Raw genomic sequence first — 11625 nt, 5'->3', positions numbered from 1 at the left:
AAAAGGGCCAATAATTTTGGTAAGACGTAAGTTTTAGTCATAGAAATTTTCCATTTTCTGATGCTAAATAAGATCCCTGCTTACATACATGAACTTAACCATAACTTGCTAAGTCAATATAGCGACACAACTTCTTTGAATTAGCAGGACATTCTTGGAGCCTTTGCACTGCATGTCGAATGAATGTCATTAGATTAAACAAGTGTTTGAAATTTCATTTCATTCTTTAAAGTGATGTACCTTACTTTGCATGTTAGGTCATTACGGTGAACAAGTGTGTAAAGTTTTAATTCATTGTAACTGCCAATTATTGAGATACCTGCGTACGTACGTAAAAGGTACACAATTCAATTTTGAAAATCGGGAAAAGGATCATACCTTTGTAAAAAACGAAGTAGAATAATGGAACATGTATATTGCATGTCAGATCATCACATTGAACAACTTAGTTTCAATACATTCCCACTAATCATTACTGATATAACATCTTACAAATTATTAACAAAGAGTACGCGGAAGCTGACTTACGGATGTGAGCAATAGCCCTTCGTATTCTTCAGTAGTCGAGATAAATCATCTTTTGGAATTACAGTAGGTACAGTGTTCGTTTATACACAGCTCTTCAGTTTAGCCTAGATATTTAGTTTAATGACCTTTAGTTTATTTCTTTCTTTACGTTTTATGCAATCCATACAAAAAGTTGACTTTGATATCCCAGAAATTAATGAAGGAGACAGATGTGGTTTTATCAACTTTGATACCGATCTTTCGTGCAGGAATTTGAATTCAGTTGCTGTGCAAACCGGTGCATATACTAATTCCAAACCGTTTATTGTTTTTCAATTACATGTATCCAAACCGTTACACACTTGACACATGTGATTGACTTTGGATAGTACGTTTTCGCAAACATACTATACTTTTTTATTAGAGACCGATGACAAGATGTGTGAAAATGTTTCTTCTTTCTTCTTAACTGATTTTTCTAATAATACAATTGCAAGCGTTTTCAAAAGATCATTTAAAAAATTCGTTTTCGCTTCTTGATAGCCATAATCTGCACGTTTTTATCACTTACTAACTTAAACTGGCATAATTTGATCTTTTTATATCGAATAACTTGCAACTTAGACTGAAAACGTAGTAAAATTTTTTATGTACAAAGATGTGTTTAATCGTACAAAATATCAAACCTTACGTGATGTTTTGGACATATTTGCTCGGGAGAGAGGCCATATTGGACAGATCCAAACGCACGGCTACCGGTGTAGTTACCATACAGTGGGTAATGAACCGATCGATGCAGCAGTATAGGAGTAGACAGGAGTATAGAGCAGTATTGACAGCCTATGTTTAAATATGCACAAATTTTGTAATACTTCCTTGCTAGTGTAAATGTTACAATTTGATAACAATTTTACAGCTGTATTTACTAGGACTTAACATAGAGTTAGTTGAGATGGATTGCGGCCTCGTACAGTTTCTTTGTATTATGTTTACTTTTGGTACCAGTAAAAAACACATAAAGAAAACCAATTGTCCCACTGCAAAGGAATATGTATTTTCTGAAAGGATTCCCGGAAAAATACGTTTAAACCGCCACCATAACTTCAAAAAACGAAGGAATTTAAAAGCAAAACATTGGATTATATTAGTTCTCTTCGGCATAAATGGAAGCTTAGTCTCATTCGTGGGATATGTGACTTACCAAGAAAGGGAATCACTGCAAAGGGAAAATATAACCGAATTTCCAGTGCCTTGTGAAGACCTCTCACTGAGTGCGGATGAAGATTGTCTAACGTTTGATGTGAAGAAAGGTAATCTGAGAACATTCATAGATGACGCAGGAAAATACATATGTAGCAAAGACAACACTACTGAAACAATTAAAACGGTAATGATATTAATTTGTCATATGCATGCAAATGCAATATAAGTAAATTTAAATGAAGTTTGAATAAAACAGGAAGTTTATTACGAACAGCGCGCACAAACGTGTTTTAATTTTAAATTCAAATCTCTTGTGAATATTCCAAACACATAAAACATTTACATTGTATGTATTTAGCTAGGATTTGTTCAAAACAACTTCAGTCGGTTTATCAGTTTATCAGCAGGTTTTTAAACAGAAGTGCAATGATCTGACAGCGTTAAACTTTATAGTTCGTTTCAAAGATTGTAATCTTAACTTAAAGACATATGCTTTATTCCTAGTCCTTTATTCGAAATATTGAAAAAGTATCCAGTATATAACTTCGAAAGTCTGAACGAAAGATTTGTTTGCATATAAACTATAAACTATTTACAACGGCTATGTAAACACAATATTGGCAATGAAATGGAAGTACAAAAAAAAAAAAAAAATAAGTGTACTAAGATAGTCATGGCATAAAATGTTAATTACATTTTTTGTTAGTATATTCAATCGTCTGCTTGTCTACCTAACTTTTAGAGATTTTCAACTTACTTCGACTCGGACTGCGGACAGCGGACTGCGTACTTACAGTAGGGGTTTTCTCAAAATATTTAAAGGTTCGCAAAAAAGAAAAAATACTTCTGGTATATATGTTTGTTTTACCAATATGTGTAGTAAATTTTGCCTTCATTGTACAAATTAGTGTATTGTGATATAATTATCTGCTATTATACAAAACATACGTTTGAAAATATATGGATAGTGAACAGGCTTCACTTAAAACACGTAATCGCAATTTTCAGATGTCATCTATATTCTTTGTCACATTTTGCTAGCGTTAAGCAGGTTCTTCAATTATCGACATGACATGAGAAGTTTTAAATCCACTGTGCTACGATAATACTTTACCTTAATATGTTCAGGCATTAAAAATACAACTTTAAACATGGATTTGAAGATAACGGCGATTCCTGGTTTTAATAAAAGTTGAGCCGCGCCATGAGAAAATCAACATAGTGGGTTTGCGACCAGCATGGATCCAGACCAGCCTGTGCATCCGCGCAGTCTGATCTGGATCCATGTTGTTCTCTAACAGTTTCTCTAATTACAATAGGCTTTGAAAGCGAACAGCATTGATCCTGACCAGACAGCGCGGATGCGCAGGCTGGTCTGGATCCATGCTGGTCGCAAACCCACTATGTTGGTTTTCTCATGGCACGACTCATATGTGTCCGTCCATACAATTCATAGTCTAAGACTAGGTTTTCCTAGCGACAAAATAAGAAAAAAAACAAAAACATTCTGAATGAAATGAAAGTCCGTTAAATTTTTGTTGCGTAATATACTCGTAGACTTCTTTACGAAAAATGTCATTGTTTTGCATTTATTTTGAGAATTGTATCTAATGTTCGATAAAAAAAGTTTTCCTGAGATAACTTGAATGATTTAGTTCAACATTTTGTCTAAACATCTTTCAACCCCGTCGAAACGAGATCCGATACAATACCATATTTTAGCTAAATCATCCTGAATTAGTTATGTATCACAGCATAATTGGGAAAAAATAGCCACTTCGTATTTTCATATCATGTTGCATGTTACTCGTTATAGATTATCAGTCTCAATTTGAATTTAATCTTTAAGTACCATTAAAACTGGCTGTCAATCTAAAACCCAGCGGAGACCGAAACTTGTTTTGTGAACATTAGGCACGGGACGCGTCCAACGTCAAATTTCGATCATATTCCAAAGATGTTTTATGGCCAGTGCATGCTTAGAATTGTCAACGAAATTATATTTTGACACCATTTGAGCAATTCTGTGTGCTCATTTGATACAAACAGCTTAGTAGTCTAGACTAACCTTTATCATTATTGACAAAGCCTTTTTAGCCTGGTACCTTTTCAAATACATGCATTCATATGATATGTGTAGATACTCGGCTTTGAGGAACTTGGACAAAGATTTAAACTCATGAGAAGTCATGGTATATATTGGTTTAAACATGTATAATGTAGCCTTCTTTTATATCCTGGTATCGTGACCGGGAAAACAAAATGAATTCAGTACCGTATAAAAATGAATTTGTAGGGTTTGAAATAGTTAAGAATATACATGTATAATACCACGTAAGACATTTTTTTTACCGCGGTTGGTATTAAACTGTCACACATCGTATCGTGCATATGCAAAATTGTGCGTTGTATAATAGCATTTCAGGGGCCCGAGTGCAATAGTACGAAACTATGATTCCAAAATCACTACATGTATATACATTCTTTGATACCAAATATTCAACTACCTTGTAACAATGTTGTTTCAATTCCTTGATCTAAAATAGGCGAGGCACAGGGGAAGAGTGTTTGTCTCCTTACCAGATGGTTCAAATTCTTGAATAAAAGGTATGTTGATCGTTGAACTAACAGCCGTTTTCACTGCTAGCGAATACTGGCTAGAACCTCACGAAATTGACTACAGCATAATTATAAAGAAGTTGCTACACTTCAGATAAAAAAGAATAAGTTTGTGATGTCTTGTTTATAAATACAGTAGGCGAAATATTTGAATAGATACAGTAATAAAAAAGGGTGTAAAAGGATGTGCCCACGCTGTTAAGAATGCTTGCAAGACAAAATACATCGGTAATTCATAATTATATACAATGCAACGGATATTAATAATCTTATAACAGTCTTTTCTCTGATACTTTAAATGGAAACAGTATTATGGAATTAAAACCGGATGCTAAATATGCCGCTGTTCCGTTATGCATCAAAAACTTATATACAGTTTGAGGAAACCCCTATAGTAAGTTCGCAGTACGCGTCGAAGTAAGCTGAAAATCTCTATTAGCCAAACAGATCTTACCTACGTAAGTAACCTGTGTCTAACGTTACATTTGATCATTTCTGTACAGATCGTGGAAAGAGAATCAAGAATTCGGCAAGCAAAAGGTAAGCTTGAGCGTGTTTTCTCACGAAGGGGGGTGGGGGTGGGGGCAGGGGAATGGGGGTAAAAAGTACACATAAAGTGCTTAACAGGGTTTAAAAATATTTTAAATAGAGGCATGAAACCATGTAGAAATATCATTCAGCAAGTGAATTCGCGAATCTGAATGTATTTTTCTATTTCACTCTGCAAAACCAGAGTAATTACCCTTGACTGAGTCAAACACATACATTGAGGGCATGACAGTTTGTACCCCATGTGGTTCAAAATTTACTTGACCTAGATCCATAAAACGTTAAGGATTGTTATATACCCTGTGAAGCTATGTACATCTAGTGTTCTCCTTGAGGTTTAACTTGGCTAGACTGGAGTTACGGTCCTTGATTTAGTGGAAATTACACATAATGTGATTAAAAGTTTATGTCGCAATTATCTTGAAAAAGTCATGAAGGGAAAGGAAGTGGAGGCCGCTGTTTACTATGGACACACATAATGAAATGTTTACTTACCTTTCCAGAGGTTAGGTTTAGTAAAATGTACATGAACATTATTATCATGATTATGTAATATGATTATCACATTGTAAACACTTTGAACACTGTTAATAGTTTCATATGACATATGAATATGTTGATTAGCTGTTTATAAATGCTTGCAGGGTTTTACATACATTTATCAAAAACGCATTAATCATCCTTACTCACTAATAAGTATCAGCTGATGTATTTGTCAAGTTAAAGCGTTATGACAAAAAGATTCGACTACTCATTCCCTAAAATACTTCTCTGCGATGGCAATAGAGAAAGGTTCTGAAAATGAATCTTTTAGCAAAAATATAGTGCGATAGTAAAGTTTCAAAAAGAAATTCTTAAATAAGAATAACAACTTAAAACTGACGTGTAACACTCGCATTAACTCGCTTAAGTTTTTATAATTAACAAATAATCAAGGCCTTCGAGTGGTTTATCGTTCAGATGCGTAGGAATTGAACCACAAGGGCGTTAGCCCGAGTGGTTAAATACTGAAGCATTTGAACGATGAACTGTGGTAAATAAGACGATAAATTACAAGAAGGCCTTGATTGTTTTCATTCTTACGTACTTATTGAAATATTTAAATGAATATTATGCTGGACTTCATTTACCCGAGGAGTAATGTATCGGACGTCATGCGGCAATTTGACGTCATAATTGACGTCATAATGCTCTCTTACCGGTCCGCGCGTCAACCGTTGTTTATCGCAGAATATACAGAGCTTGATTTCCTTCTTTGTTTAACTGGAAATCAAACCGAGTCATGTTAGAATGCGATATAACGCACACAAACGATACTTTTTGCACTAGTTTATATCCCCAGTCAATCACTCTGTAGTTAATGCAAAAACATACAATTAAATTAATTGCCATTTTATGTGGATTTATCGACCTGATAAAAGCGACATCTGAGCCCTCGGTCGATATCACATTTACATGTATCAGGCCGATACATCCACATATCGACCCCACCAAAAGGCAACAAATGTTTTATTATTAAATCCAGCCTACTTATAAGTATAAAAATTAAATACAAATATCTGCAGCCTTTGGTCATTTTTCGTAGTAAATTGTGTACGACGTCGCAGGAACAATAAGATACGTTTTTATGACGATGTATGTAATATGCTCGAAAAAAAATACACCCACATTCTATGTCTTACATTTAGGAATAGAGGAACAGTATCTTTCCTGTGGAAATGGAAGTTTAGCGGAGAAATCTGGATTTCTTACAGTTTCTTTCAGGAAAGTATCAAAACAACAAACCTATTCAGGTATTATCATTTTGAATATTGTGTTTACAAAAATCTTTTCAGTTTTTTCTAACAGTTATGAAGATCTATCAAGTTTCGCAAGTTCAGTGAGATTGAAAAGGGTAAGGTTAAGGACTTCACATTTCGTCTTAAATTTTCGCAACAAAAATATGCAATACCATTATATTCAGCAGCATATATGCAGAAGTATTGCGAAATTCATACTGTACACTTCATATTCCTTACCTTCATTTGGCAATCTTAAAATGAAAACTGATATATTTTGATTCAAGAGAGCTGCCTTCAAGAAACTAGTATCAGTGTTGTTGTTTTTTTAATGTTCAAGACCCTAAACAGGAAGTTTACCAGTCATTTGTACGCTAGAAGTTGATGATTGTTTTTCAAACTAAATTTCATATCCAATTTATATATGCAAAAGTACTTTGCCAAATACCATTTGCTTGGAAAGTTCAATAACTCGATAAATGAAAAAAAATATGTTAGAAAATTAATATTGTATTGGCCTATTTAGTATTACGCTGGTCTTTCCTACATGTGATAACTATTTTTATTTCGTCAGATTTTTCAATAAATATCAAGATATTGTTTTCACTTGATCTTCGGCGTCGGTGTTGAATTTGGTGTTGATTAAAATCTTGGATTGAAACTTAGAAAACTTCTTCTTACGCATTACTACACTGTCAGACCAGCAGCCTCGTTGAAACTTGTGGGTTGCCGCAGATCCTAAATGGCTCAGTATAGCTTCTGGTAGATGGAGGTATCTACCGGCCAAGTCGCAGCTCGCTCCTCGGTTCCCTTCTGCCTAACTAATGTGGGGTCCTCATGTTAGCCATTTGTCAATGGTCACTCCAAGGTAATTTGCCTCGTCTACTTCAGTCAGCGAAGTATTTTCCACCTTGATTTTACCCGCCCTCTGCTTTGACGACAGAGAGAATAGTGTGGTGGGCGACTTCTCTGTTTTGATCGAGAGACACCAATATTCAGCCCAAGCTGAAAGCTTGTTGATGGCTTCTTGCATCCTGTGTGTGGCTGTTGTAGCATGATTTTTCCTTACACCATGTCGTCAGCGTAGAGTGCAGCCTTAACTTATTTTGGTAGTTCAGACGCCAGATCATTGATGAAAAGCAGGAAGAGTGAAGGGGATAATACTCCGCCTTGTGAGGCACCGTGACGCAACAGGGACTTCCTGCGCTTGCATGTTATAAACTGACTCTTGCTCTCTTGTTGTAGAGGTATGACGTAATCCACCTCAGCATGTTGCGTCCTACTCCACTCCTTATCAGTTTGCCGAGGAGTCCATCAGGCCAGACTTTTTCAAGCGCTCGCTGCAGATCAATCCATGCTGTAAGCACGACTTTCTGCTCTTGAAAGGCGTCCTCTTATTCTTGCGATAGGTAAGTGGTCTGGTCCCCAGTGGAACGCAATTGACTAAAGCCAGCTTGTTGGGTTGCGAGTAAATTGTTAGTCTCCCTGTACTATTTCAGGTATGCATTCATAATCCACTCCACGGGTTTTCCAACACAGCTGGTTAAACTGATTGGACGGTAGCTTTTAGCCTTCTTTGGATCCTTCACTTTCCCTTTCTTACGGACTGGGATCATGGCTGCCTCTTTCCATATCTATGGAAGTAGTTCTTGTGTCCAGCTGTAGTTGTTTATTTCCAGGATTTAGCAAATTGCTGCAGTGCCTAAATGGATCAGTATTTCATTTATAATTCCATCTGGTCCAGGTAACCTCTTTGTCTTCAACTGCTTGATAGCTCAGTAGCTCATGTAGTTTAAGACTCTGTTTCATGAATTCTAATGTTATCTGACTTGTCTGCCTGTCCCTTTTTTCTCTTCCGGCTTCTCTTTTGCCGTTCCCTGTTGATGGAGATATTGGAAACATCTTTGTAGTTGGAAGCAAAAGTGTTTGCCGCTTGTTTACCCGTCAACAGTTCACAATTCTCTTCCAAGGTAACTGAGCCTCTTCCTGTGTTTTCATCGTTCAGCTGTCTCGTCAATCTCCATAGCTTTTGGCCATCTCACTCTAGGCTGAGCGAGGCTGTTTTGTTTCTTAGGTCTTCCTCTGTGCTACTTGGAACACTTGTTTACGATCATTAGATGATAAGTAGGTAAGAAACATTAACTTTAAATGCAATTTTCAGAAATATGTCCCTTTTTATACTAAGTCTTAAAAAATTAAAATTTCTTGGATAAAATTTTTGTGTAAGTGCACTTTTCTTGAACATTGTAAAAGTTGCAGATCTGAAACTTTATACACATTTGCGTCATTATTAAGTGTGTAAGATGGCAAAGAACGATAACTCTTTTCTTGTATAGTGCCTGAAGTGCCTGAAGTCAAGCTCTCACGGACGAGCGTTGGCACCATCGGGCAGTGCTCTTATTTAAAAAAAAGAATTGTCACAATTTTACAGGTGAAAGTTCTGATACAAAGCTTCACTGGGATAATCGTCCAGGAAATTTTTATATCGACCCTTCAGTGTATTATGACAATGGAGAGGTGACCATCCCAGAAGGAAGAACATATTTCGTGTACGCAGCTGCACATTTCAACATCAGCCATCAGGAAGAAAATGGAATCCAGAATTTTGGAAGACCGCAAAAGTTTTCTATCCGAATTTGCAAAACTGTTTACGGATATGAGCAAACACTACTTGGAAGAACGGTATGGTTCAACACAACCAACACTGGAAGCGTTGTGTCAAGTTTACACATCGGAAGCCATTTGGAATTGTCACGAAATGATAAAATTCACGTTCGTGTGAATGATGCAAATAAGATAATACTTGATTCAACAGGAAATAACTTTGGACTTTTTCCATTATAGATGTCTGCTTGTGAGTTTATGGTTTGAATTTTAAGAAAAATGTTTGTCGTGAATGTTAGATAGTACTGAATGTGTCAGAATGTTTACAGATGATAGAGCGCAAGTTTAGCTGATGATACAAAAAGACGTTCGGACCTTTAAAGCTACATCTATACTGCTAGAGATGTTATGCAGAATGATGATCAGGGTCCTTATTCATCAGCGTTGTAAGCATGAGATTTAGACTTAGATTTTAAAACTAAAAACAATCAAATTGCCATAACTTCATTCTTAATAACGGTATACTGTTGGAACTTTGCATAAGTTTTTGTTGGAAATGATGCCATATTTGTGTCAGGTATCATTAAATTCAGTAAAAGAAAAAATATGGCATTTTAAAGTCTTTGTCTAAGTTTCAGACTTTAAACGTTGACGAATGCCGGCCAGGCATGGTAACTGAATTTTGAATAGAGGAACCAGACACCAAGTTAGCATTATATAAAGCCATTATCTTTACGACGTTTTTACAGGATGACGTCTGAAAAAATATAAAAGGAACAAGAAAGTTAAAAATCTAGTAGTATACCAGCATACTTTTATTTGAACAACAATTATTTTACACGGTTTTTAAATTTTATTCAAATGACTTTCTACTATTGGAAGATACATATTTGGAGAACTTTTTAGAAGGTTTGAAAACGTTTCGTTAGAAATGGGCAAGTATGCATATGATTCACAGTCATTTGAATTATTCAGTGTGCGTGATACGAATCACAGATCATACATAAGTTAAAGTATTGACATTAAGGAGTTAAGGAGGAGAGTACCGGTCTACAGTCTGCATTGCGGAAAATTGAAAGATCGTTTTGATTCACAAAGAAAAGAATAGGGAATATGGAGAGCGTTAAATCGACGGTAGGTGTCAAATGCTACTCGGGGTTTGTTTTTGCTGGACAATCTTTACCAGGCTGGCAATGTACAGGGAATTACGGTTGGATAATTGCATTGCAACGTTTTAAGAGGTATAATTAATGAGCTATCAATTACAATAGAAGCACGAAAAAACCAAGAGAAAGCGGATATAAAGCTGTATAACATTTGTAACAATCCTGCATGCATCGTTTGAGGTAGGTATGGATACATTTTAATTTTGTTCCAATAGTTGAAATTACCTTTTCACCGTCATACTAATGCGTTTTATCTCATATCTATTGTCTTTGCTACATTCTATTAAATCTGGATCACACGATACACAATGATAAAATCTGTAAGAAGAGCCTTTGCAAAGATAGAATCTAACCAAGCAAAGTAGTAACAGCCTCGGTATGTTTAAACTCCATTCTGCTTGACACACTTAACAATTACATCTCAATACAAACAGTTTAGCGCTTTTATGCAAGTGTAACTGTGATACAAAATAGGATTTCGATGTTTTTATTATTTAATTATATTTGTCAAAGCTTTCAGAGAAACAGACTTTGGATTTATGATTTAGACTTGCCACTGTTATGTCAAACAAATTGTCTAAATAAACAACTAAAAATATGTATAAAGCAACTAGTATTAAGCATACCTTCAACGTACATGTGTTCCCTCTCGAAAGTTAAGAACTCAGTCATTACACCCATTTACATTGCAAAAAGAACGATTTAAGATGACGAATAGTTCCTGAATGACAGTTGGTTTGATACTTGGTTGAAACACCAATACTGTTTAGTATTGACCCAGATTCAGTCTCAGGATACGTCTTTAAAACATCAGTTTTTATATCAAGACACACATTCGGCTTTATGTGTTCCTACAGGATATTTTGTTCTATGAATTTGAACTGACTAAACTTTTTGTTTTGCGGTGTGTATGTAAAAGTTTATGTAACAATGATACATTTGTATACACAAAACTTTATGATTTACCGAACTGGCAGCTGTAGAGCTCTAATTTGTAAAATACTGTGAATATAAACCAATGCCGAAATAACGTAAATAATATGTTCTGAGCTTAAGAGATTCACCTGGCGGTGATTACTTTCATTTACACTGTCCCGTGACTTTGGAACATGGTGGGGGTAAGAGAGGTTGGGTGGTGCGCACCACAAAGCGCTTTAAGCTCCCCAGTGGTGCTTTTGCCACTGACCGTTCCAAGGCGG

The 11625-nt window shown here is 35.7% G+C and overlaps 1 protein-coding gene across 1 annotated transcript; it reads left to right on the top strand.

Moving 5' to 3' along the window:
* Positions 1-1367: 1367 nt before the first annotated feature.
* LOC128552085 (uncharacterized) lies at positions 1368-9545 on the top strand. The gene is made up of 4 exons (XM_053533092.1): positions 1368-1894; positions 4833-4869; positions 6567-6671; positions 9088-9545. Exons 1-4 carry the CDS (start codon positions 1460-1462, stop codon positions 9498-9500), a joined length of 990 nt encoding a protein of 329 aa, XP_053389067.1. The 5' UTR covers positions 1368-1459; the 3' UTR covers positions 9501-9545.
* Positions 9546-11625: the final 2080 nt, after the last annotated feature.

Source organism: Mercenaria mercenaria, unplaced genomic scaffold (assembly GCF_021730395.1).
Source record: "Mercenaria mercenaria strain notata unplaced genomic scaffold, MADL_Memer_1 contig_2021, whole genome shotgun sequence".
NCBI lineage: Eukaryota > Metazoa > Mollusca > Bivalvia > Venerida > Veneridae > Mercenaria > Mercenaria mercenaria.
This window is presented reverse-complemented; position numbering and strand designations above follow the sequence as displayed.

Coding starts and splice junctions, on each gene's coding strand:
- LOC128552085 (XM_053533092.1), top strand. CDS start 1,460: ATGGATTGCGGCCTCGTACAGTTTCTTTGTATTATGTTTACTTTTGGT. Junction 4,870..6,566: donor AAGAATTCGGCAAGCAAAAG/GTAAGCTTGAGC, acceptor TCTTACATTTAG/GAATAGAGGAACAGTATCTT. Junction 6,672..9,087: donor AAAACAACAAACCTATTCAG/GTATTATCATTT, acceptor ACAATTTTACAG/GTGAAAGTTCTGATACAAAG.